The sequence below is a fragment of the Myotis myotis genome, unplaced genomic scaffold (assembly GCF_014108235.1).
Source record: "Myotis myotis isolate mMyoMyo1 unplaced genomic scaffold, mMyoMyo1.p scaffold_m19_p_12, whole genome shotgun sequence".
NCBI classification, from domain to species: Eukaryota; Metazoa; Chordata; class Mammalia; order Chiroptera; family Vespertilionidae; genus Myotis; species Myotis myotis.
The window spans coordinates 70,940,687-70,968,416 of record NW_023416316.1 but is presented as its reverse complement, the minus strand read 5'-3'; the positions used below and the strand labels follow the sequence as shown (position 1 = coordinate 70,968,416).

The 27,730-nt window shown below is 40.7% G+C and overlaps 1 protein-coding gene across 26 annotated transcripts in view; it reads left to right on the top strand.

Annotated features, from left to right (window-relative positions):
- LOC118667622 (zinc finger protein 658B-like) overlaps window positions 1–27,730 on the top strand; it is a 33,727-nt gene that overhangs the window by 5,149 nt on the left and 848 nt on the right. For 8 of the 26 annotated variants that reach the window (XM_036331340.1, XM_036331339.1, XM_036331338.1 and 5 more), the window contains 4 exons: window positions 1,207–1,333; window positions 1,588–1,683; window positions 10,056–10,116; window positions 10,593–15,446. In XM_036331340.1, coding sequence (XP_036187233.1) covers window positions 1,207–1,333; window positions 1,588–1,683; window positions 10,056–10,116; window positions 10,593–12,573 — 2,265 coding nt within the window. In that variant the 3' untranslated portion in view covers window positions 12,574–15,446. The other 18 variants (XM_036331354.1, XM_036331352.1, XM_036331349.1 and 15 more) reach the window with 11 other exon arrangements.

The following is a 27,730-nucleotide window of genomic DNA, read 5'->3' as shown; positions in this document are numbered from 1 at the left end:
TTGGTAGGTTCTTTGCTCTTCATAGTTCTAGATTTATATATCTTTACTAGTGACCCGGTGCACGGATTCATGCACATGGAAAGGAAAGCGTCTGCAGAGTGAGCAGCGTCCCTCTGGCAGGTTAGGGTCTCTTGGCCTGGCCAGGCCTGTGGGGATCGGGCTGAAACCAGCTCTCCAACATCCCCTGAGGGTTCCTGGAGTGTGAGAGGGCACTCTGCAAAGTTGCTGTCATACAAGGTGTGGAATGCAAATGCAAGTATGCAGTAAACCAGATTGGGGGAAGACAGTACCCCAGTAACAACATAACCCACAGCTGAAGGTGGAATCGGGCCCCACAAGGAATTGGGCTCCCTCCTCTCTGGTTTCGGGTGCGTCATCCGAGAGCCACCACTGCCAAGTCCCTTCAGCTCTGAGGCTCCTGTGTTGAGAGTCTTCCCCCTGGTGGTTGTGAGCATCATAGCGACCGGTCAGATGGAAGGAAGGACACTTAGCATATTAGCCTTTTATATATATAGATACATTTATTTATTTATGAGCTCAATCATGTATGATATCTCCACATCTTACATGCATCTCTTTCTTGACTCCCATTATGTATGGTAGTGATGTCCAAGGAGGGATTGAACATCCTAGAATTCTCTAGAATACCCAGGATAATCACTTGGGATGTAGAAGAGCTGTAGGAGGTCTCTTTACACTGGATTTGTTTTGTTTAAAAAAACTGTAATTTGGCCTGGTTTGTTTGGCTTAGTGGTTAGTGTTGGCCTGTGCACCATAGGGTCATGGGTCAATTCCTGGTTAAGAGCACATAACTGAGTTGTAGGTTCCATCCCCAGCCCTAGTCGGGGTGCATGGCAGAGCAGCAAATCGATGTGTTTCTCCCACATCAGTATTTCTCTTTCTCTCCCTCTCTTTCTTCCTCTCTCTCTCCCTTCCCTCCCTCCATTCCACTCTAAAAAATCAGTGGAAAAATATCCTTGGGTGAAGATTAACAAAAACAAAGCAAAACTGTAAATCATAAATGTAAATGAATAATGGTACATTAGAAGCTAATTGAACAACTCCATAGTTAAAAACAAATTAAGTTAAAATTAGACATCCTTGATAACTGTTTTTGAGCCTTGAGAGTAAATAGGAAAATAATAGTTCTCAAAGGTATTTTCTTTGTCACGTAATTCTGAACTTTTGAACGAAATGTTATTACAGGGATCAGTGTCATTCGAAGACGTGGCTGTGGAGCTCACCAGGGCTGAGTGGCAGTGCCTGGGTCTTGGGCAGAGGACCCTGTACAGAGAGGTGATGCTGGAGAACTACAGCCACCTCGTCTCCATGGGTGAGCAGCCCTTCCGCTGCGACTGCCTCTAGAAGAAATTTCCTCTTTTTAAATTTTCAAAACACATGGATCCTTTATAGGGATTAATCTTTAGGTTTTTGATTAAGAGGCCTAAGTAACTGAAACCTTTAGAGAAATAGAAACAATGTTTGTGTCATTATTTTCCCATTAAAACCTGCAAATAGGTACTTTTATTTTCAGAAACTAAAAAGATGGATCTGCTCTGTATATACTCTCAATTGTTCTGTTCACAGGGTATTGCATTACCAAACCCCCAGTGATCTTAAAGTTGGAGCAAGGTGAAGAGCCCTGGTCCTTAGAGGAAGAATTCCTAAGCCAGACGTACCCAGGTGAGCACAGACAAAAAGAAACTCTTGGGGTTGTTAGCCCTTTAAGGGAAACACTTTAGAAAGTTGTTTTTGCTTTTAAATAGCTTCATTGACATATAATTAGCATATCACATAATTGATCCATTCAAAGTGTTCAGTTAATTCAATGGCTTTTATTATATTCGTAGATATATGCAACCACCAGTCAGTTTTCTTCACCTCTGAGAGAAACCCCATGCCATTTAGCTATTACCTACCTATCCTCTGGCCTGCCAGTGCTAGCAACCACTAATCTTCTTTCTCTATGGATGTGGCTATTCTGGATATTTCATATAAATGGAATTACACATTATGTGTTCTTTTGTGATTGGTTTCTTTCACTTTGCATTACAAGGCTCATATAGCATATCTTAAAATTTCATTCTTTTTATGGTAAGAATAAATTTCATTGGATATACCACATTTGTTTGCTCATTCATCAGTCAGTGGACATTAAAATGCTGTCTTTTGGCTATTATTGAGTAATGCTAATATAATCATCATTTACAAGGTTTGCTTGGACATATGCTTTTATTTATCTCGCGTTTCTAGATAGGAGTGGAATTGCTGGGTTATATGGTAACTCTGTGGAACTGCCAGACTGTTTTCCAAAGTGGCTGTACCATTTTACATTCCTAATGACAGCAGCTGAGGGTTCTGGGTCCCCCATATCTTCACCAGCCCTTATTACCTGACTTTTGATTGTAGCAACCCTAGTGAATGTGAAATGCTATCTCACGGAGGTTTTGATTTGCATTTTTATATTAGTCATCTGGGCTGGCATAACAAAATACCATAGCCTGGGTGGTTTAAATAATAGAAACATATTTCTCCCAGTTCTGGAGGCTGAAAGTCTAACATCATGGTGCCAGCAGGGTAGATTTCTGGTGAGGCCTCTCTTCCTGGCTTGCAGGTGAGCACCTTCTCAATGTATCCTCACATGGCTTTTCCTCTGCACCCCTGGGGAGAAAGAGCTCTGATGGCTCTTTGTTTTTGTTAGGACACCAGTTCTATAGAATTAGGGCCACACCTTTATGACTTCATTTAATCTTAATTACCTCTCTAAAGGTTTTATCTCTAAATATAGTTACACTGGAGGCCCAGTGCACGAAATTCATGCACTTGGTGTGTGGGGTGGGGAGTCCCTCATCCTGGCCTGCGCCCTCTTACAGTCCAGGAGCCCTTTTATTATATAGGATTGGGAGTTAAGGCTTCCAACTGTGAATTGGGAAGGGGGGATGCAATCCACATTAATAAAAGAGAAACATGGTAATTGGCATACGACCGCTACCCTTTTCACTGGCTAATCAGCGAGATATGCAAATTAACTGTCAGCCAAGATGGCGGCTGGCAGCCAGGCAGCTTGAAACTAACATGAGGCTTGCTTGCCTCAGTGACGGAGGATCGTTGGAGGAAACCAACATTCCCCGCTTGTGGCTGCAGGCCTCTGAGCGGGCAGTTTAAGAAACATTGTAACAAATACCGCCAGACTTCAGCCAGCAGATTCACAACATTGTAAGCAAAGGCCAGAAACCTACTTTCAGTTGCGGAGGCCTAAGAGCTGGAGCCAAGCCTCAAGTTAAAGCTGGCCCAGAATAAAAAAAGAAAAAAAGGAGCGGTTGGGAACTTCAGTCACTCCCAGCCTGAAAACAGCCCTCAGCCCCTCACCCAGACTGGCCAGGTACCCCAGTGGGGACCCCCACCCTGATCCAGGACACTCTTCAGGGCAAACCAGCCGGCCCCACCCATGCACCAGGCCTGTACCCTATATAGTAAAAGGGTAATATGCCTTCCGGCACCGGGATCAGCGTGACAGGGGGCAGCGCCCAAACCCCCTGATCGCCCTTTGGCTCTGTGTGTGACAGGGGGCGGGGCCCCAGCCCCCTGAGCAGCCCTGCTCTGTGCCTGAAAGGGGGGAGCTCCTCAAACCCCCCCCCCCACGGGCCCTGCTCTGTGTGTGATGGGGTAGAGCCATAACCTCCCCATCGGCCCTGCCCTGAGTGTGAGAGTGGCGGTGCCCCAACCCCCTGATGGGCCCTGCTCTGTGCGTGACAGGGGGTGGCGCTGCAACCTCCCCATCGACCCTGCCTTGAGTATGACAGGGTACGGAGCCCCAACCCCCCAATTGGCCCTACCCTGAGCGTGACTGAGGGTGGCATCACAACCTCCCAATCTGCCCTGCTCTGTGCATGACGGGGCGGCGCCCCAACTCCCCAATCGGCCCTGCTCTGAGCCCGACCAGGGGCTGCACCTAGGGATTGGGCCTGCCCTCTGCCACCTGGGAGCAGGCCTAAGCCAGCAGGTCATTATCTCCCGAGGGGTCCCAGACTGCGAGAGGGCACAGGCTGGGCTGAGGGACCCCCCTCCCCCCCGAGTGCACAAATTTTTGTGCACCGGGCCTCTAGTCCTATATAATAAAAGGGTAGTATGCAAATCAACTAAATGGCGGAATGTCCAGTTGCTATGCATGCATTGACCACCAGGGGCAGATGCTCAGTGCAGGAGCTGGGCTCACAGCTGGTGAGCGCAGTGGTGGTGGCAGCAGCGCTAAGGACCCCTTGGGGGATGTCTGACTGCTGGCTTAGGCTCGCTCCCAGGGAGGCTAACAGCCCCTAAGGGGTCCCGGACTGCGAGAGGGCGCACGTCGGGCTGAGGGACTTCCACCCCGCCCTCAGTGCACAAATGTCCTGCATTGGGCCTCTAGTCCTTAAATAAGGGCCACTGGCACCTGAGAAAATAACCGGGTGGTTACTATTACAGAAGGCTTGTGGGAGCCAGGTCTCTCACCCCTGCTCAGTGTTAATGTGGCCGCTTTGTCCTCCACTTCCCAGGGGTATCAACAACGGTTTAGTGTCTTACCTGGACTCCTTTCCCCACTTGGCTGTACTGGCGCTCACCCCGTTCTTCTGTTGGCATGATTTCCAAGGAGCCTGGCTAAAACTAAACAATGACTTTGATAAAGTCTATTCTTTAATTTTTTGTAAGGATCATGCTTGTGTTGTCCTGTCTAGAAACATTGGAACTCAGATTTATTCCTGTGATTTTTTTTTCTAGAAAATTTTAATTCAGCATTTTGCATTTTGTGATCCATTTAGTGTTCATTTTTATAAAAAGTATGAGGTATAATTTTTGAAAAAGGTGTTCAGTTATTTTAGCACCGTATGTTGAAAAAATTGTCATTGAATAGTACTTGCATGAAATTAGAAAAACAGATGAGTGCATATTTGCATATATATTTGTATACATGGTTTGTATAAGATTGTATATTTCTGTGGTGTCTTGATTATTTTTTATTCATCTACTAATGTTACTGCAGTAGCTTATTTTTGAAATCGAGTAGTGTGAGTTCATCAACTTTCTATATGAATTTTAAAATGAGTTTTTTGATATTTATAAAAAAGCATGCTGGCTTTTTTCAGCTTGGATTGCATTAAATCTATAGATCAAATTAAAGACAATCAACATGCTAATAATATATTGTATTCTAATCTATAAATAACATTTACTTCTCCGTTTATTTAGGATTTCTTTCATCAGTAGTTTTCAGCATACAGATGCCAGTTTTGGGGGTTGGTTTTTGTTTTTTTGGGGTGTGTGTGTGTATGTGTGTACTATGGTAAATTATCTTGTATATCTAAGTTCAGATTCCAGTTGATCATTATTTGTATATTATTGGCTTTTGCATCTTAGCTCTGTATTTTGACTTTGCTTAAAACACTTAAGTTTATGGAGTTTTCTAAAAGAATTTATTTGTGATTTTTCTTTGTAGACTTTGTATCTTTCATTTTTATTCTTGCTGTATTGCATGGTAATGGAACTTCCATTACAATAGTAGAAGTGAACACTTTCTACTCAACACCTTTCTCTGCTTTTGAGAGTAAACACCTTTTTATTTTTTCCAATCTTAGTGTTAAAGCATTCAGGCTCTATTAAGTATGATGTTAGCTATAGGCTTTTTGTAGATTCCTTTTATTAGGTTAATGGTTGAATTTTTAATTTAATGAAATATTTTATCTTAATTTATGTGGTTGTGTGATATTAATATTAATATTTTAGCCAGTTAATATGATGAATTACATTGACTGATTTTTTACTATTGGCAACTTTGCATTCTTGAGATGAATCCCACTTGATCCTGATTAATTATTTTTATATATAGTTGGGTTCCTGTAGCTACTTTATTTTTTTGCTAATCCTCACCCAAGATGGAGATAGAGAAACACCTTTGTGAGAGAGAGAGAGACATCGATTGGTTGTCTCTTGCACATTCCCCGACTGGGGCCAGGAACCAAACTACAATGGAGATACTTGCCCTTGACTGGAATCGAACCTGTGAACCTTCAGTCTGCAGGCCTATACTCTAACCACAAGCCAACCGAGCCAGGACTACACAGGCCTCAAAATGATTCAGGGAATCCACATATTGTAATTTCATGAAGAGATTATGTAGAAGACATTTCTTCTTTAAATGTTTGATAAAATTCAGTAGTTAACACCATCTGGTCCTATAACTGTTTTTTTTTTTTTTTTTTAACTATGTATTTTTATTTATTTTATTATTATTTTTTACCCCATATTCAATTTCTTAACTAGATCTATTTGGGACTTTTCTTTCTTCATGAGTGAGTTTGGAAGTTTTTTGTTTTTACGAAATTTGTTCTTTCATATAAATTGTTAAATTTATGGGCATTGAGTTTCTCTCAATATTCTTTTATTATCTTTAATGTTTGTTGTATCTGTAGTTACATTCCCCTTGTATTTATTGCTGATATTGATGATGTGTCTCCTTGTTTTTTCTTGGTTTGTTTAATCATGTGAAAAATTTCTTTTCAAAGAAATAAGCTTTGGTTTGATTTTTCTCTGTTGTTTTCAGTTTCATTGTATTTGCTAACCTTTATTATTTCCTTCTTCTTTCTTTAGATTTAACTTTTCATTGTGTAGTTTTTTTAATCCTTATCCAAAGATATGTTCATTGATTTTAGAGAGAGAGTGATATGAGAGAGACAGACATTTATTGTTTGCCTCCCTTACATGCTTCGATGAGGGACTAAACCTGCAATCTAGATATGTGTCCTGAATGGGAATTGAAACTGCAACCTTTTGGCATAGGGAATGGCACTCCAACCCACTGAGCTATCCATCCGGAGCTCTTTGTGTAGTTTCTTAAAGTGGAAGCTTAGGTAACTGGTTGGAGATTTTTTTTGCTAATATAAGACATTTCAAACTGTGAATTTATCGCAGTGCTACTTGAACTGCATCCCACAAATTTCTATGTTTTGAGCCGTTTTTATTTTCATTCACTTTAAAATACCTTAATTTTCTGTGAGATGTGCTTTGTGACCCATGATTTAATTAGAAGCATATTAATGTACAAAAACATTTTTTATTTTTCAAGATAACCTTATGTTACTAATTTCTAGTATAATTTTTCAGTGGATTGAGATAATATTTTATATAATTTTTAAATATCTGTAAAGATTTGTCTTACAGCCCATAATGTGGTCTGTCTTGATGAACAGGCATGTGTACATTTGATGATAATGTGAACTTCTGCTGCATTTCAGTCTTTGGGTTTGGAGGGTGTACTTTGTACAGGTGTTGCTTCTCATTTCTCCTGCCTGTAATATTGGGCCTGCCATGTACTCCTGCTCCCCCTATTTTCTGTACTTCTGTTTTGTTTTCTCCTGCCTGTTATGAGTTGGCCACCAGTGCCCTGAACCAACAGCTTTGTTCCTATTGCCTACCCCTCCCAGGCCTTCACTACTCTATTGTCTGTCCATGGGCTATGCATATATGCATATAAGTACCCGGTTAATCATTCCCCTCCCATCTGCCCCTTCCCCGCCTTCCTTCTGAAATTCATCAGTCTGTTTCATGCTTCTATGTCTCTGAATTTATCATTTTGTCCATTAGATTCCACATATGAGTGAAATCATGTGATACATATCTTTCTCTGACTGGCTTATTTCACTTTTCATAATACTATCCAGATCCATCTATGCTGTCGTAAATGGTAAAAGTTCTTTCTTTTTTACAGTTTTGTAGTATTCCATTGTGTAGATGTACCACAGCTTTTTTATCCACTCATCTACTGATGGGCACTTGGGCTGTTTCTAAACCTCAGCTATTGTAAATTGCATTGCTGTGTACCTAGGGGTGCATACTAGTACATTCTTTCAAATTGGTGTTTCAGGCTTCTTAGGACATACTCCTGGAAGTGGGTCAAATCTCTGGGTCAAATGGGAGTTCCATTTTTAATGTTTTGAGGAAACTCCATACTGTTTTTCACAGTGGCTGCACCAGTCTGCATTCCCACCAGCAGTGTACTAGGGTTCCCTTTTCTCCACATCCTCACCAACACATGTCCTTTGTTGATTTGTTGATGATAGCCATTCTGACAGGTTTGAGGTGATATCTCATTGTTGTTTTGATTTGCATCTCTCAGATGATTAGTGACTTAGAGCAGTTTTTCATATGTCTCCTGGCCTTCTATGTGTCCACTTTGGAGAAGTGTCTATTTAGGTTCTCTGCCCATTTTTTAATTGGATTGTCTTTCTTTTGTTAAGTTGTATGAGTTCCCTGTATATTTTGGAAATTAACTCCTTATCGGATGTATCATTGGCAAAAATGTTCTCCCATGTAGTGAGCTCTCGTCATTTTGTTGATGCTTTCTTTTGATGTGCAGAAGCTTTTTATTTTGATAGAGTTTCATTTGTTTATTTACTCCTTAGTTTCCTTTGCCCTTGGAGATGAATCGGTAAACATATTACTATGAGAGATGCCTGAGACTTTGCTGCCTTTGGTTTCCTCTAGGATTTTTATGGTTTCATGTCTTATACTTAAGTCTTTTATTCATTTTGAGTTTTTTCTTGTGTATGGTGTAAGTTTGAGGTCTAGTTTCATTTTTTTTTTTTGCATGTCCCTGTCCAATTTTCCCAACACCATTTATTGAAGAGACTCTCTTGACTCAATTGTATGCTCTTGCCTCCTTTGTTAAATAGTAATTGAGCATAATGGCTTGGGTCAATTTCTGGGTTCTCTGTTCCATCCCATTGACCTATGTGCCTGTTCTTGTGCCAGTCCTAGACTATTTTGAGTAGAGTGGCTTTGTAGTATAACTTGATACCTGGTATTGTGATTCCTTCAACTTTGTTCTTTCTCATTGCGGCTATTTGGGGTCTTTTTTGGTTCCCTATAAATTTTTGGAGTGTTTGTTCTAGATCTGTGAACTATGCTGTTGGTATTTTAATAGGGATTGCATTGAATTGATAGAGTGCTTTGGGCAGTATGGACATTTTAAAGAATGTTGATCCTACCAATCCATGAACACAGTATATTCTTCTGCTTGTGTATATAGCTTCCTCTAACTCTTTTTCAGCATCCTGTAGTTTTCCAAGTACAGGTCTTTTACCTCCTTGGTTAAGTTTATTTCTAAGTATCTTAATTTTTTTTGTTGCAATGGTAGCTGGGATTGTTTTTTATTTCTCTTTCTGAGATTTTATTGTTGGTGTATAAAAATGCCATCGATATTTGGGTATTAATTTTGTTTCCTGCTACACTTTCAAATTCGTTTATTAAATCTAGTAGTTTTTTTAAATAAATCTTTATTGTTCAGATTATTACAAATGATCCTCTTTTTCCCCCCCATAGCTCCGCTTCACCCGGTTTCCACCCCACCCCATGCCCTTACCCCCCGCCACTGTCCTCATCCAAAGGTGTAAGATTTTTGTCCAGTCTCTTCCTACACCCCTCACTCTTCCCTCCCCCCGAGAATTGTTTTTTGATGGAGTCTTTCGGGTTTTCTATGTACAATATCATATCATCTGCGAATAATAACAGTTTTACTTTCTCTTTTTCAACTTGGGTGCTTTTTGTTTGTTCTTCTTGTCGGATTGCTATGGTTAGGACTGTTAGTACTATGTTGAACAAGAGTGGTGAAAGCAGACATCCCTGTCTCATTCCTATTCTTAGGGGAAATGGTTTTAGTTTAGCCCATTGAGTATGATGTTGGCTGTAGTTTTGTCACATATGGCTTTTATAATGTTGAGGCATGATCCCTCTATTCCCACTTTGCTGAGAGGTTTTTCCCCTAGGGATTTTTGAATTGCAAGAGGGAGGACCTGGAAGAATGGGGCTGCTCCCTTTTGGCTAGCACTGGGAGTAATTCTGTTTTTTTAAACAACTTGGATGAGCAGAGAGAAAGAGTGTGTGTTGTGTTTCTGTCTGTTTGTATGAATTATTAATCTTTGAAAACATGACTAGAAACAATACAAAGCATAACAAAACATGATTATAAGGTCCTCATAATAAGAAATGTAAGATTCATAAGATGTTTTCAATGTTTCTAATTTTAGGATATTACAAAGTTGATGTCCACATTGAGGAGAACCAGGAAAAACAAAAGAAACCTCTTTGGCAAGTAATATTCATTGATAATAAACCACGGAGTAAAGAAAGGCAGATAGTTTTAGGAAAACCAATTAATCCAGATTAACTGCAGATTATTCAGGAAAAATGTCCTGTGAATGTGACTCACGTAGAATGAAGTTGCCACTTGTTTCTGACTTAATTATTAATGATAGGAACTATTCAAGAAAGCAGGTTGATTACATAAGTGTATGTGAAAAGTCGCAGCTTGATATCAAACATGAGAAAGCTCATCCTGAAGAGAGGTCTTACGAGTATAAAAATATGAACGCTCTCAGCCATAAGAAAGATCATCTGAAATTTCCAACTCTGGAGCAACCTTTTGAATGTAATGAATTTGGAAAAGTTTTACATGATAACACTGTTGTCTGTGTTATAGTTAAGAGTTCCCTAACAGGAAAGGAATCATGTAAGGATGATGTATTTTGGAAAAGCTGTGATAACGCAACTCTGTTTAACCACAGGCGAACTGGTTCAAGGGAGAAATGCTTTGATCTTAATGATTGTGGGAGATCCTGTGACAAAGCCACTATTGAGGAATACGATGAAGTTCAGATGACTGTGACACACTATGAATGTAATGAAAGTGGAAATAATTTCAACAGGAATTTATTCCTCATTCAACCTCAGAGAACTGTTACAAGACATGGTGCTTTTGAAAGCAGTAAATGTGAAGAAAACTTGACCCAAAGCTCAGCCCATCTGGTACATCAGAAGACACAAACTGGAGATAAGGTCTGTGTTTTTAATGGATGTACAAGTGCCTCCTACCAGGACTTAGACCTTACAATACATCAGAGAACTCAGACAGAAGAGAAATTCTACCAATGTGGTAAACATGGGGAATCCTTGCATCAAAACTCACTTTTCAGTGTACATCAGGAAAATGACATAGGAGAGAAGGCATTTGAAAGTAATGAATGCAGGAAGTTCTTTTACCAGAAAGCACACCTCATTCAGCAACAGAGGACCCACTCAGAGGAGAAGACTTGTGAATATGAGGAGTGTGGGAAATTCTTCTGTTCAAATTCACACACTAGTCATTATCCTGGAACTCATATGGGGGCCTGTCTCTATGAATATAATGAATGTGAGAAAACTTCCTGTCAGATGTCAAACCTCAGTGAACATCTGACAGTTCACACAAAAGAGAAACCTTATAACAATGAATGTGGGGAATGTTACAAGAAGTGTGCCCGCTTAGTACATCAGAGAACTCACACAGAGGTTGAACTCTATCAAAGTAATGAATATGGGAAATCATTCTCCAGGATGGCACAGCTCAAAGAACATCAGAGAATTCACACAGAGGAGAAACCAAATGGATGTATTGAATGTGGGAAAACTTTCTCTATGACATCACATCTCAGAGCACATAAGAGAATCCACACAGGCAAAAAGCCCCATGAATGTATTGCATGTGGGAAAACTTTCTCTAACAAGACACACCTCAGTGCACATCAGAGAATTCATACAGGGGAGAAACCCTATGAATGTAATGCATGTGGGAAAACTTTTCCCCAGAGGACATACCTCGGTACTCATCAGAGAATTCACACAGGTGAGAAACTGTATGAATGTAGTGAATGTGGAAAAACTTTCACTTATAATTCAGCCCTCCGAGTACATCAAAGAATGCACACTGGGGAGAAGCCATATGAATGTAATGCATGTGGGAAAACTTTCTTCAAGACATCACATCTCAGTGCACATCAGAGAATTCACACAGGGGAGAAACCCTATGAATGCAATGCATGTGGGAAAAGTTTCACTCATAATTCAGCCCTCCAAGTACATCAAAGAATTCACACTGGGGAGAAGCCATATGAATGTAATGCATGTGGGAAAACTTTCTCCAAGACATCACACCTCAGTGCACATCAGAGAATTCACACAGGGGAGAAACCCTATGAATGCAATGCATGTGGGAAAACTTTTTCCAGGAAGATACACCTCAGTGCACATCAGAGAATTCACACAGGGGAGAAACCCTATGAATGTAATGCATGTGGGAAAACTTTTTCCAGGAAGATACACCTCAGTGCACATCAGAGAATTCACACAGGGGAGAAACCCTATGAATGTAATGCATGTGGGAAAACTTTTTCCCGTAAGACAAACCTCAGGACCCATCGGAGAATTCACACAGGTGAGAAACCATATGAATGTAATGAATGTGGGAAGTTTTTTGCCCGTAGTTCTGGTCTGAGGGCACATCAGAGAATTCACACAGGGGAGAAACCCTATGAGTGTAATGAATGTGGGACAGCTTTTGCCCACAGTTCAACTCTCAGTGAGCACCAGAGAATTCACACAGGGGAGAAACCACATGAATGTAATGAATGTGGGAAAACTTTCGCTCATAAGGCAGGTCTTCGAGCACATTATAACAGAAGGCACACCACAGAGAAAAACCTTCCATGTAATAAATTTGGGCAGTTCTGAAGAAAATGGCTATTAAAACACACAGTGGAGAAGGTCATGCCACACAGACTGCAAATTGTTTCCTTTAACTATTTCCTCTTCTAATAGGCACAAGCATGTCTAAATTTCCCAATCTGCCTTTCATCTAGGTGGGGCTGGTTATGGATTATTATGCTATTACATATCAGCTAAGTTTAGCCTTTAAAAAATGGCATTCTTCCTGTTCTATGTTATTCATACTGGAATGGAGAAATTTGCAAGGCAGACTTGTGTGGTGTATATTGAGTATAGAGTACAAGGTAGTGATGAAACAATTTTCCACTAACAAATCTTCCCCTGTTAGTTTTTTTAAAAAAACAGGAATTACTTTTGTACTGTGTTGAGCTCTTAAAGATTTGGTGTATTCGTTAAATGCATATAATTTAGCCAACTCTGTTAGAATGAAGTTAAACCTGTTAACCCTCGGTCGTTGGTGCCAATTCCGAACCAACAGGAATCCCTGATTTGGGGTGCAGTGAAGGAAACTTGACTCAGTGCTATAGCATGGCTGTGAAAATAGCACAGCTGAGGAATAGCTCAGTTGTGATGCAGTGCAGCTGTGAAAACAGCAGGGGCTAGGTCACCCTTGGGCCAGGACTCTCTTTGGCCAGGCAGCTCTGGTCTGCTCCAGCGAGGCATCTCCCATGTTTCAACTGTAGCTGGGGAAAAATGGTCTCCAGTGGAAAGTTCGCTCCTCAATCCAGAGGGAAGCTGGCTTCAATGGACAGAAGTCCCTGCCCTGGTCCCTGATTGGTCTGTCCTCATGCACATGAGGCATCCAAATCCTCACAGTTTGGTCCAAAGGCACTGGTCCTGATTGGTCAGAATAGAGCTGCTCTGATTGAATGGAGAAAGCCTCAATCCAATTGGTAGAAATAGGATTCCAGGAAACCCTTAGAAGGGCTGGCTCAGCCATGGCAGTTTAGTGCTGAGCAGTTTGCATGAAAGTCCCCTGTGCAGAAATGGCTGCTGGCTCTGCTTTTTTTGTTTGTTTGTTTGAGCCAAGGTAGTCACCAGAAGCCCTTCTTAATATGTGTCTTTTTTTCCTTTGAGGGTTCACAAACTCTGTAAATAAAATAAATGTCAGAAGATCTAGCATAATTCAACCTGTCATTGTATATTATAGAACTCACATGAGGAAGGCAACTTCTGTCAGTGATCCTGAATGATCAGACAACCTCATTAAAAATGAGAGAAATCTCAGGGAAAAGGCCTTTACTTCCAGGTGAACTTTATTAAACATCAAACAATTAAGATTAGACTAAAACCTTGTATTTTGTTGTGACATTTCTAACACATTGAGTTTTCAACAGATAATTTTTTTCTAAGAAAATGTGTCAGTTTCAGAAATGAGTAAAATCATCACCTAGAACTGATGTACTAAAACTTGCTTTATTATATTAAGTTTTATAGAAAATATTTGTGCACAAACTCACTGTGGACATTTTAAAGATGGAAGAATAGCTTGAATTCTGTGGACAACAGTAATAAATGTTTGTGACTGGTCTCTGAGTTATGTGTACATCTGTTAGTCTGTGTAACAATAGAAGGCAGTAGCCAAACCTGGTCTGGACTGGTTAACTTTCCTGAGTGACAAACTATGTGCTTCTTCTTTGGCTCCCCTCAGCTTGATGCTGTTCGATGATGGCCTGCCTGGGACATCTGACCATTGGTCTGGCCCTGTTTTTTAGGACCATAAGATTTCTCAAGGATTCTTTGCGTGTGTGGTGGATGTTGATTCTTACATAGACTTTTGGCCTTCATTTTATGCCATTTTAGTGGTTCATTTTGCCCTGAGTAATTATTAAGCAAGTCTTAGCTCTCTTGTATGCATGTAGCCTGAGTATCTGGTATAGGATCTTTTCCCAGTCCCATGATGCTTGCTTATACTGCAGCATTGCAAACTAGTTGATTTCTGCCCTGCTTGGATAGGAGGTTGTAGAATTAGAATGAAATCAGGGCTACTTTCACGTCAGAAGCACTGCATTAGTACTGAAAAGAACTCGCTTTTTTTGGGGGGGGCGGGGGGGACAATATAGTATAGTCTTAGCTAAGAAAATATTTGTTCAATCTGTCCTAATTTCAGGCTACATGGTTTGGTCAGCACAGAGAAGAAAGTAAATGAATTTCTCAGTTTTGAACCACTAAGAATTTCTCTCAACACTGGGCATGTTGCTTTCTGCAAGTATGATCTGGTAGATTTTGTGGACAAAGTCAGTTGATTCCCTGAGTAAATTTTCTATTCCCTATCTTCTATTAATATTACGTGAGGGAACACTATGTGTTTTTGTTTGTTTGTTCTTTACCATTAATTGGAAAACAGGTATTTCTTTGACTGGCTTATCATCGCTTTACTTGTTGGCATCACTGCCATAGAAAAAGGCCAGGAGATGAAGCTGATAGTACCACCCGAGCTAGCACACCAGAGATTGGGTTAGCACTCCTGGTGGCAGCAGAGTTCCAGCAACTAAGAGAATATGTTTGGCCTTCCACAGTCTCTGCCACTTCAATACAATGTGAGTTTGTTGCACGGTCCAAAAGGGAAATGAATCAAAGGTATCTCTACATGCTTGATTTTTCAGAAAACTATTGATTTCTAGAAAACTAAAGTACTTTAAATTTTTAGAAAATTAACTTCATTCTGCAATAGTTGTAAATTTAAAAAAAGTTAAAATAATTCCTATATATTCCTCACACAGTCTCTTTATTAACATCTTTTATTACTTTAGTACAGGGGTTGCGCAACCCCTGGCACGCGTGCCAAACATGGCATGCCAGTAACTTTTGCTGGCACGCGAAACCCTCTCTTATAATCTTCCCTTTACAATTTTTTTCTTAATATCGACTTTTTTATTTTTCAGATAAATTCAGTGGAGGTGCATCTTAGATAAATAATTTTACATAACAAGTTATCTTAAAGACCATAGACATGGATTGACGAGAGAGGGGAAGAGCAATTTTATTAGTGTCGAAAACAACTATTGAGGACTTGGAATGCCATTTCAGAAAATTTTTTCTGTTTAAAAAACTTCGCAACAGCGTTACTCTCCATGTTTTCATTCACATACGCTTGTGAATCTTTGTTCTCAGTGATGAATTTGGTTAAGTCTCATAATAGGAGTAGCCTGACGGATGAAATTAGTAGCTCGTGCCTATATCTGAAGGTCACGAAATATAAACCTGATGTAAAATCTCTGTCATCAGTGATGCAGCAGCAAAAGTCCCACTGATAATATCAAAAGGAGTCATAAAGTTTTCTGTCGGACTATCAGTGTACATGTATACATTAAAAAATAAATGTATTTTTCATCATCATATACTGTGTTTTTGTCGCTCGAATGAATTTTTTTATTTCTTCAAGGTTCTTCACATACGTATACCTTAAGAGATATCAACCTGGCGTAACATGTTCTCAAAAAATTAGTGTTGGCACGCAGAAGAATTTTGAGTCAGAGATTTTGCTGGCTTTGGCACGCACTCACAAAAAGGTTGCCCACTCCTGCTGTAGTACATTTGTCATAGCTAAGAAATATTGATACATTATTAACTAAACACATTATTTTTCAGATTTCACTAGTTTTTTTCTCTAGTGCTGTATTCTGAAATTTCATTCAGGATACCACATTACACTTAATTTTCATGTCTCCTTAGCTTCCACTGGTCTGTGACCATTTCTCATACCTTCCATGTTTTTTATTAACTTGACAGTTTTGAGGAGTACTTAAGTATTTTGTAGACTCTCAATTTGGGCTTCTGGTATATTTTTATGTTTGCACTGGTGTTACCATTTTATACTTTTGAAGGAAGATCACAGAGTTTAAAAAAAGAAAGCCATTCTCATTAATAGCATATGCTGTCAACGTGAATGATCATTAACAATGCTAACCTTGATCACCTGGTTGAGGTAGTATCCCTCAACTTAAAAGTATAGCACCATGCTTGCTACTTGATAAAAATTTCTTTAATAAACTAATAGTTTATCAAGTTGTACATAAAAGATCAAAATCCTTTTTATATATTTATTTTAATGTTGGAAACAATATATATAAGTTAAAAACTAGAACACCCGGAGTTTAAAAATAGTCTTAAGCTGATCTAGTTCACAATCCAACTTTTTGGTTTTAGTGTTTATTGGAACATGAATGAATCATTGCCCTTTTCTTTGTTCCTCAGGATTTAACTTCAGGATTTTATTTATCTTCACATCTCATGATGGAAGTGGTGCTCAGCTCTTCTATACATCTTTTAAAATAATATATATATAGAGATAGATAGATAGATAGATAGATATAGATTAGATATAGATATAGATATATCTTTATTGATTTCAGAGAGGAATGGAGAGGGAGAGATAAAAACATCAATGAAGAGAGAGAACCATTGATCAGCTGCCTCCTGTACACACAACACTGGGGATTGAGCCCACACCTGGGCATGTGCCCTGACCAGAAATCAAAATCGCAACCTCCTGGCTCAACCACTAAACCATATCGGCTGAGCTCTTCTATACATCATCTTTATCTTTGGAGTTTGGACTTTGAATAATGAAAGGACTGAAAGAAAGTTTGCATTTTCTGAGCCAATCAACCCAGAGGTTATTATATTAACCCAGATAATAACAGTAGATACAAAGAATGACAATCCATGATAACTAAGAAATTCAAGATGATAGGAGAAATAAGTCAGGCTTGAGAGTAAGATGGGGTATCACAGCCAAATGCCTACATAGGATTTTTTCTTTTTAAAGCATTGATAAATTGTATGGTACTAACACAACTTAAAAAAAGAGTGGTGTTGCTCTAGCCTGTTTGCTTAGTGGTTAGAGTGCTGGCCTGTGGACTGTAGGGTTGCTGGTTTGATTCCCAGTCAATGACACGTACTTTGGCTGTAAGCTCTATCCCCAGCCCGGGCATGCAGGAGGCAACTTATCGATAGGTCTCTTTCACATCAATGTTTCGCTCTCTCTCTTCCCTCCTCCTCCTTCCATCCCACTCTTTAAAAATCAGTGGGAAAAATATTATAGGGTGAGGAGTAAATAAAAACAAAACGGGTGGGTGTGTTATCATTAGAAAGTTAAGTTTGGGCCTATTGACAATAGGCAGATGACATAATGAGATAGATACATAAAAGATTAGGAGCAAATGGTCACTCCCAGATAATAACTTAATAGTTAAACCAGGGAAGGACTATAGAGACCAAGAATTACTAGTGAAGCAAGAACACAGGCATATGTTATTGCACAAAAACAGTGCATATCATCAGACAAGTGTATATCAACAGCACAGGTAGAACATGATTGTGCCTATTGTGATAAACAGGAATAAAACTTAATTGTTTGCTCAGGAAACCAGAGAAGATTATTGGTGGCCAGAGTGCACTGTGAATCCAAGAGAAGGAGAAACCAACAAGCACACTGAGAAAGCACAGAAAATAAGGAACATGAGAGACTACTGAATAAACAACATGAAAAAAGAACTAGATTATACATGCCTTATGGGTAGATAACTCAAGAGAGAGAAAAAGGTTATACATTGAGAAGTGGCCACAAGGCCTAAAACTGTAGAACTGCCACATTCCAAGGAATGTGGTGCACTAACAGTAACAGTTAACTAGAGTTAAATTGCTAAAAAAGACTCAGGCCCAAAATGGCAATACTTACAAATGTTAATGTATGAAGGAAAAAGGATGCATTGCTTCATAGCCAAAGGTTGCTTCAAAGCAAGGGGTTTAGATAAAAGTTAGGCACAAGCTCCCAATTTTATCCATTGTATAGACATAATTTTATTATCTACTAAGAACAAACATGTGCAAAGAATACCCTATAAGCCAAAAATTGATTTACTGCCAAGGCTCTATTGTGCTAGATATGTAGGGGAATTTTTAGGTAAGCAGACTCTGAAGGTCTTAATGAGAATGGGTATAAATGATCAATTGCACTGTTATCAATAAACACTTGATAAGATGTTCAAACATTTCGCCAAACTTCTTGGATCGATGGTTACAAGGAAACACTAATGTATTTCATCCTGGACTAATGCGTAGTGGGTGCGTGGGGCCTCCTGTGTGGCGATCAATCGCGAAGCCCCATGATCGGTCACCTCAAAGAGGGAGGCCCAGGCTACCATACTGGCGGTGCTGCAGCAGGTGGGTGGGGCCGACCAGCTATCGCCTTGCATAGAGAGGCCCAGGCCAGCCAAGCGATGGCACCCCACACCTGTCACCCATAGAGGGAGGTGACTGGTGGCAGGGCAGTGCCTCACAGATGGCAAGCAGTGGCAGCGGTGGGGACAGGGTGGCCAGGGGAAGGAAACCCCGGATAGGCCCTGATTGCCAGCCAGGCTTAGGGACCCTACCTGAGGGATCCTGGATTGCGAGAGGGCAGAGGCCAGGTTGAGGGACACCCTCCCCCACATGCACGAATTTCATGCACCAGGCCTCTAGTTATCTACACTAATAAAAGACAAAGATGCGGAGAAACCAAGATGGCAGCATAGGTAAACACCCAAGTTTGCTGGCTTGAACAACCACTTCAAAAATACAACTAAAAGATGGAACAGACATCATCCAGGACCACAGGAAGGCTGGCTGAGTGGAAGTTCTACAACTAGGAGGAGAGAGAAACGCATACCAAGACTCAAAGGAGGCGCAGTGCAGAAGTAAAATACTAAGGTGCGGAGTGCATGCGGAGCGGGCTGGCGGCTGAGGGCGTGATTGTTGTTTTCAATCGGGAGGGAGTCTCAGGCTCTGAGCTCCAGTTCCGGGCTAGTCTCTAGGGACCCAGATGCATATGGGAGAAGCAGGACTGTCTGGCATCGCTCAGAACCCTAGGGCAGCTTTCTCTCCATGGGGCTTGCAGCGATTACTGGGACACTGAGAAGCAGAGCCTCTGGGGGCAAGACTGAGAGCAGCCATAATTGCTAACCCTGCCCTGTTGATCCTGTGGGACCCGCCCCGCCAAAGCCCTGCAGGGAGACTTGCTGGATAGCCTCAGGCAAAGGCTAGATTAGCACCTCCCTAGAGATCCAGGAGCCAGGAAGCCCAGAGGTCAGAGTGGGACCACCAGTTTGCAGCTCCGTGGAACCATAAAAGACACACTCGGGGCAGACTCAGTGAGCACCAAAGCCCCATCGAATCAAGTCTAGCCCCAGAGGGATGTCTCCAGCACACAAGTTCTCCCACTGCAGACACAGCTGATTCTCACAGCCAATTGGCCTGGAGGTCAATTCCTCACAGTGATAACTACAACAATCAAGGCTTAATTACAACAAGACTGTGCACAAAGCCCACAAGGGGGTGCACCAAGAGTGTCTACCTCAGGTAATTGGGACACATAGCACAGAAAGGCACTCTATTGACACATCGAAGCATAAAAAATGCCGAGACAAACAGGACACAAACGACAGAATGGGAGGAAAGCAAACTGCTGGATATAGAGTTCAAAAACCACACTTTTAAGGTCTTTAAAGAACTGTCTAGAAGCCACTGATAAATTTAATAAGGCCCTCAAGAAGACTGGTGAGACCGCCGATAAATGTAGTGAGATCCTCAAGAAATCTAATGAGACCCTCGATGTTGTGATAAAGGACCAACTAGAAATTAAGCATACACTGACTGAAATAAAGAATATTATACAGACTCCCAACAGCAGACCAGAGGATCGCAAGAATCAAGTCAAAGATTTGAAATACGAAGAAGCAAAAAAACACCCAACCGGAAAAGCAAAATGAAAAAAGAATCCGAAAATAAGAAGATAGTGTAAGGAGCCTCTGGGACAGCTTCAAGCATGCCAACATCCGAATTATAGGGGTGCCAGAAGAAGAGAGCAAGATATTGAAAACCTCTTTGAAGAAATAATGACAGAAAACTTCCCCTACCTGGTGAAAGAAATAGACTTACAGGTCCAGGAAGCGCAGAGAACCCCAAACAAAAGGAATCCAAAGAGGACCACACCAAGACACATCATAATTAAAATGCCAAGAGCAAAAGACAAAGAGAGAATCCTAAAAGCAGCAAGAGAAAGAAACTCAGTTACCTACAAGGGAGTACCCATATGACTGTCATCTGATTTCTCAACAGAAACTTTGCAGGCCAGAAGGGAGTGGCAAGAAATATTCACAGTGATGAATACCAAGAGCCTACAACCAAGACTACTTTATCCAGCAAAGCTATCATTCAGAAGTGAAGGCCAGATTAAGAGCTTCACAGATAAGAAAAAGCTAAAGGAGTTCATCACCACCAAACCAGGATTATATGAAATGCTGAAAGGTATCCTTTAAGAAGAGGAAGAAGAAGAAAAAGTTAAAGATACAAATTATAAAAAACAAATACACATCTATCAACAAGTGAATCTAAGAATCAAGTGAATAAATAATCTGATGAACAGAATGAACTGTTGATTATAATAGAATCAGGGACATAGAAAGGGAATGGACTGACTATTCTTGGGGGTGGGGAAGGGGTGTGGGGTGAGGGAAGAGATTGGACAATAATCGTGCACCTATGGATAAGGACAGTGGGTGGGGAGTGAGGGCGGAGGGTGGGGTGAGAATTGGGTGGAGGGGAGTTATGGTGGGAAAAAAGAGTAATTAATGTAATAATCTGAACAATAAAGATTTAATTTAAAAAAAAGACAAAGATGCTAATTGACCGTACATTCGCTACACCCTAAGCCACATCCACCAGCCAGTCAGAGCAACTATATGCAAATTAACCCAACCAAGATGGTGGCCGGCAGCCATGGAGCTGGAGCAAGCAGGAGGCTTGGTGGCCCGGGCGATGGAGGAAGCCAAGCTTCCCACCTGCCCTGAGTCGGCTGTGGCCTCCACTCATGGCAACAAAGTTTCAATTATAGAAGAGAAATAAATCCCAGATACCTGCTTCCAGCCAGCCTCCACTGGGAGCTTGGGTGGCTGTGGGCTGTGGTCAGCCTGGAAACAGCCATCAGTTCCTCACCCAGGCTGGCCACACCCTCATGTGGTGAGGGTCCCCACTGGGGGGCTTAGCCAGCCTGAAAACGGCCCTCAGCCACTCAGATTGGCCAGGCACCCCAGCAGGACCCCTCAACCTGAAGGGGCTGTGGCCAGCCTGCAAACAGCCATCAGCCCCTCACCCAGGCTGGCCAGGCACTCCTATATAATAAAAGGGTGATATGCAAATTGACCCTAACAGCAGAACGACTGGGAATGACTAGTCACTATGACATACACTGACCACCAGGGGGCAGATCTTAATGCAGGAGCTGCCCCCTGGTGGTTGGTGTGCATCCACAGGAGGAGCTCTGCTCAGCCACAAGCCAGGCTGATGGCTGCTAGTACAGCGGTGGTGGTGGGAGCCTCTCCCGCCTCCTCAGCAGCACTAAGGATGTTCGACTGCATCTTAGGCCTATTCCCTGCTGGCAAGTGGACATCTCCTGAGGGCTTCCGGGCTTCCAGAGGAATGTCTGACTGCCAGCTTAGGCCCAATCACCCTAGGGAGTGGGCCTAAGCCAGCAGGTGGTCATCCCCCAAGGGGTCCCAGACTGCGAGAGGGCACAAGCTGGGCTGAGGGGACCCCCCCCCCACATTGAGTGCACAATTTTTTGTGCACCAGGTCTTTAGTCTATATATATAAAAGCCTAAGCGACCAAATGACTGGTTGATCAGTAGCTATGACACGCGCTGACCACCAAGGCACAGACGCTGAATGCACAGGATCAGGCTCCCTCCTGTCTGGATCAGGCCTGTGGGGGTCGGGCAGAAACTGGCTATCCTACATCCCCTGAGGGGTCCCAGATTGGGAAAGGGTGCAGGCCAGGCCGAGGGACTCCACTGGTGCACGAATCTGTGCATTGGGCCTCTAGTATATAACTAAAAAGAAACTTGGAAGAGAGGGTATTACTTACCAATTTATGAGGCCAGCATCACCCAGATTCCCAAACCAAAGACACGAAAGAAAAGAATGCTGCAGACCAATATCCCTCATGAATACAGGGTGGACAAAAATAGTTATACAGTTTATTTTTGTGTTATTATTTATTAATTATTGTATCATTTATTTGTCTCCCCTACAAACAACTGGAAACCTACCTTTGGCCACCCCTGTATAACTGGAGAAATTATTAACACAATTAAAAAAGGCTTAGTATATACACAAGTGGTGTTTATTCTAGGAATGCCAGGTTGGTTTGATTTTCAAAAATCAATGTAATTAGATTTATGAATAGATTACCCCATATCTATTCCCAATAAAAACCTTTAGCAAATAGTCCTAACCAGGTTGGTTCAGTGGATAGAGCATCAGCCTGGGAACTGAAGAGTCCCGGGTTCAATTACGGTCAAGGGCACAATAAAAATATATTTTAAAAAACCTATAGCAAATAATTAGTGAGGAAATGTCTATATAGTATTAGGTCTGATATTTAATTGGCACACAGAAGTGAGGCTGTACTAGTTGTGAAGTTGTAGAAAATTACAACACTTTTGTACTGGTTGCTAAAGAGCTCCTTCCCTGAGCCTTCAGTGCTCCCTGCTGCTCTGTTCAGCCTGTCCTCTCACCTGGAACTATAACCTTCCCACTGTCTAGGTAGCTAAATTTCTTTATAAGCCCACTCTAGCCCCTTATCATTGTCTTATTGGTTATTGCTTATTTCATACTGTGGGTTAAATATTTTGAATGTTATTTTTACTTATATCTATATCCACCATGACATTAAGTTTTGAGACAGTTTAGAACTAATTACTTGTTTATCAGAAAACTTTAGAATAGTGAAACCACGCCTAATGCTATGGGGAACAGAGTCATGTTATGACCCCATATGCTGGGGCTTATTACCCCAAAAAGTCAGGGAGGAGGGCACCATCCATCCTCTCTCTGTGAAACCTTGCTCTTATAAAAGGATAAGGATGAAGAGTTTTTGTTTGTTTGTTTGCTTAGAATATATTTTTACTGATTTCAGAAAGGAAAGGAGAGGGAGAGAAGGATAGAAACATCAATGATGAGAGAGAATCACTGATTGGCTGCCTCCTGCATGTCCCACATTGGGGATCAAACCTGAAACCTGGGCATGTGCCCTGACTGGGATTGAACCTGTGACCAACCACTGAGCCTCGCCGGCGGGGCAAAGACAAAGGTTTTGATTGTGTATCTAAGGAAATTTATGGATCTAAAGAGCTCCTGTAATTTTTGAAGCAGAGATGGCTTATGGAGAAAAACTGGGCAGCCTGAGGCCTGGAAAGGCCATAGGTTGGAACAACTACAAGGGTAAACCACTGTCTTCAAGTCTACGTGGTTGGGTGTTTAATGAATGTAACTGATTTCATACAAAACTGGAAACATCTATACGTGGAATATAAACCATGTACAATATTAACATCTATAACCAATTAAGAGAAAATTGTTCTCTTGTAACGATTCCAAAGTAATTAATTGAAAATGTGATAGTAATTTCATCTACATGAACTAGTTTTAGGTATATAGCACTTGCAAATTGTTCAGTAATGGGTCACTTGGCCTGGAGGTCAAACCCTCCCTGGTATTAGCTACAAAAATCAAGGCTTAACTACAAGACTGTGCACAAAGACCACTAGGGGGTGCACCAAGAAAGCATAACAAAATGCGGAGACAAAGAAACAGGACAAAATTGTCAATGGAAGATATAGAGTTCAGAACCACACTTTTAAGGTCTCTCAAGAACTGTTTAGAAGCTGCCGATAAACTTAATGAGATCTACAAGAAAACTAATGAGACCCTCGATGTTATGATGGGGAACCAACTAGAAATTAAGCATACACGGACTGAAATAACGAATATTATACAGACTCCCGACAGCAGACCACAGGAGCGCAAGAATCAAGTCAATGATTTGAAATGCGAGGAAGCAAAAAACACCCAACCGGAGGGGCGGAATGAAAAAAGAATCCAAAAATGCGAGGATAGTGTAAGGAGCCTCTGGGACAGCTTCAAGCGTACCAACATCAGAATTATAGGGGTGCCAGAAGATGAGAGAGAGCAAGATATTGAAAACCTATTTGAAGAAATAATGACAGAAAACTTCCCCCACCTGGTGAAAGAAATGGACTTACAGGTCCAAGAAGCGCGGAGAACCCCAGACAAAAGGAATCCAAAGAGGACCACACCAAGACACATCATAATTAAAATGCCAAGAGCAAAAGACAAAGAGAGAATCTTAAAAGCAGCAAGAGAAAGAAACTCAGTTACCTACAAGGGAATACCCATCCGACTGTCAGCTGATTTCTCAACAGAAACTTTGCAGGCCAGAAGGGAGTGGCAAGAAATATTCAAAGTGATGAATACCAAGAACCTACAACCAAGACTACTTTATCCAGCAAAGCTATCATTCAGAATTGAAGGTCAGATAAAGAGCTTCACAGATAAGGAAAAGCTAAAGGAGTTCATCACCACCAAACCAGGATTATATGAAATGCTGAAAGGTATCCTTTAAGAAGAGGAAGAGGAAGAAAAAGGTAAAGATACAAATTATGCACAACAAATATGCATCTATCAACAAGTGAATCTAAGAATCAAGTGAATAAATAATCTGATGAACAGAATGAACTGGTGATTATAATAGAATCAGGGACATAGAAAGGGAATGGAATGACTATTCTTGCGGGGGAAAGGGGTGTGGGAGATGCGGGAAGAGACTGGACAAAAATCGTGCACCTATGGATGAGGACAGTGGGTGGGGAGTGAGGGCGGAGGATGGGGCGAGAACTGGGAGGAGGGGAGTTATGGGGGGAAAAAAGAGGAACAAATGTAATAATCTGAACAATAAAGATTTAATTAAAAAAAAAGAAGAATGTAAAATGATTCAATCATAGTTTTTATGTGGATCACATGTTGAAATTACAGTATTTTAGATACATTAGGTTAAATAAAACATATTGTTAAAACCAATAAATAAATAAATAAATAAATAAATAAATAAATAAAATGGAGATTCAGAACTAAAACATACAATATCAGAAATCAAAGCTCATTGATGGAATAGCATGAAAACAAAGAATAGAATAAGTGAACTTGAAAAAAGATGGCTGGAACTTATATAGTCAGAACAACAAAGAGTAAACAAACAAACAAATTTTAAAAAAAGAAAAAAAGAAAAAAAATTGTTCAGTAATGGGAATCAATATTCTTAAAAGATTGGAGATAAAGTATTTAAGTAAATATTCACTATACCTTGTTGGTGGATGTTTAATGAACCGAAGATGCAGAGGTGAGACAAGCATACAGGCGATTGTTGCCAGACAGAGGGCTACAGCTCGCTGAGGCATGTAACAACCTCTGTACCCTTAACCATTGCTTTTATTGGGGTTTGGCACGAGGTTAGTGCGTCAGCAATTAATCAACTAAATTTTGTTTTGTACTATATTACAATAGCGCATTGAAGACAACTTGCAGCTATGCCCTCCCTTTCTATTCTACCCACGACTATTTAATCTTATCCTTTCTCAGGGAGGTAAATGTTCCGGGAACTCAAGATAGTGTGCAATCTTGACCCAGCGTGACTCGCTTGCAAGTCATGCTGTTGTTCCTAATAGAACATTCACTTCTTCTTGGCAGGACTTCAGATCCTTGTTTACAAATGTCCAGCTACAAATCCCCCTTTTTTCTTGCTTCATTTGATGGAGCTTCAGAGATAACACAGCTGCTTTTCTATTAGCTAATTCCTTGGTTTTCCCGAGTCTTCGGTAGAGTAAATGTAAAATGATACAGAGACAGATTATTAATAATAGCATTCCAGCAGAAGCTCCTAAAGCGGCTTGTAAATGGGGTATAGGATTTAACTGTTGCAATCCCTCAACCATATCTTTTAACATATTTTGCCCAGTTAATCTATGCAATTCCTTCTGAAATGTTTCTTGTATATGAGATTGTAAATCTAGAATTACTTCTGTTAGATTCTTATGATTGAACAAATGTTTTTTAACCTTTTCCCATGGAAACAAACTTTCATTATAAGGTACAGGGGTAATGAAAAATGATGAATAATTCCAGTCACATTTCATATGCATTTGTCTTTGCAGACTTACAATTTGATCTCCTATCATTAATACAGCTTGTTGCACATCAGCAATTTCTGCATGTATTTCAGTATCGATTTGTCTTTGGACAGACCATAATTGTCCTGACTCCTTATGCCAATCAGCTACAAAATCAGTAATCTGAACAGATTGTTGCAATGCTACTCCTGCAACAGCTGCAGTGGTTGTAATCGCTATAAGTCCCAAAATTACTGTAATTAACATTCCAATAAACCTTTTTCCTCTTTTAAGCAAATCTTCTGCAATATACTGTAACATAGCAGTCGCTGGAGAATCCTGCCATCTTCGATGCATTTGTACTGGCAGCCATACTCCAGGTCTAGCTTTCAAAATATAAATGCTTTCAGATGATTGGTTAAATGCAATAGAATAATTTAGACAAGTATAGAAAGAACAATTAATACAGGAAATTTCCTCCAAGTTAGCATTCCACTTAACATCTCCTTTCATTAATAAAAATGGTAATCGAATACGGGCTTGTACTAATTTGTACAAATAATCCACTGAATCCTGAGCCATAATATACCAGTGGAATTATTACCACAATTAAGAAAAAGACCACATCCAACATGCCCACAGATATTCCTTATGCCCCTTTGTAGCCCATCTCTTCATCTGCCCCTGGCTGCAGACAATCGGTGATCTGCACTTTATCACTATGTTTCAATTTTCTGTTAAACATATATGAACCCAATACAGAAATATCCAAATATATTTTTTAAAAAACTTCTGGAAGATATCAAGGGAGAGATCGACAGCAATACAATCAATCCTTGTAGGGGACTTTAATACCCCACTAACATCACTGTATAAATCTACACACAAACAAATCAATAAGGAAATAGCATGCTATTAAACAATGAATGGGTTACCAAAGAGATCCAAGAAGAAATAAAAAACATCATGGAAATAAATGAAAATCAACACATAACAATCCAAAAATCTATGGGGCATAGTGAAAGAAGTCCTAAGAGGGAAGTTCAGCCCTAACCGGTTTGGCTCAGTGGATATAGCACAGCCTGGGGACTGAAGGGTCCTAGATTCAATTCTGGTCAAGGGCATGTACCTGGGTTGCGGGCCCATCCCCAGTGGGGAGT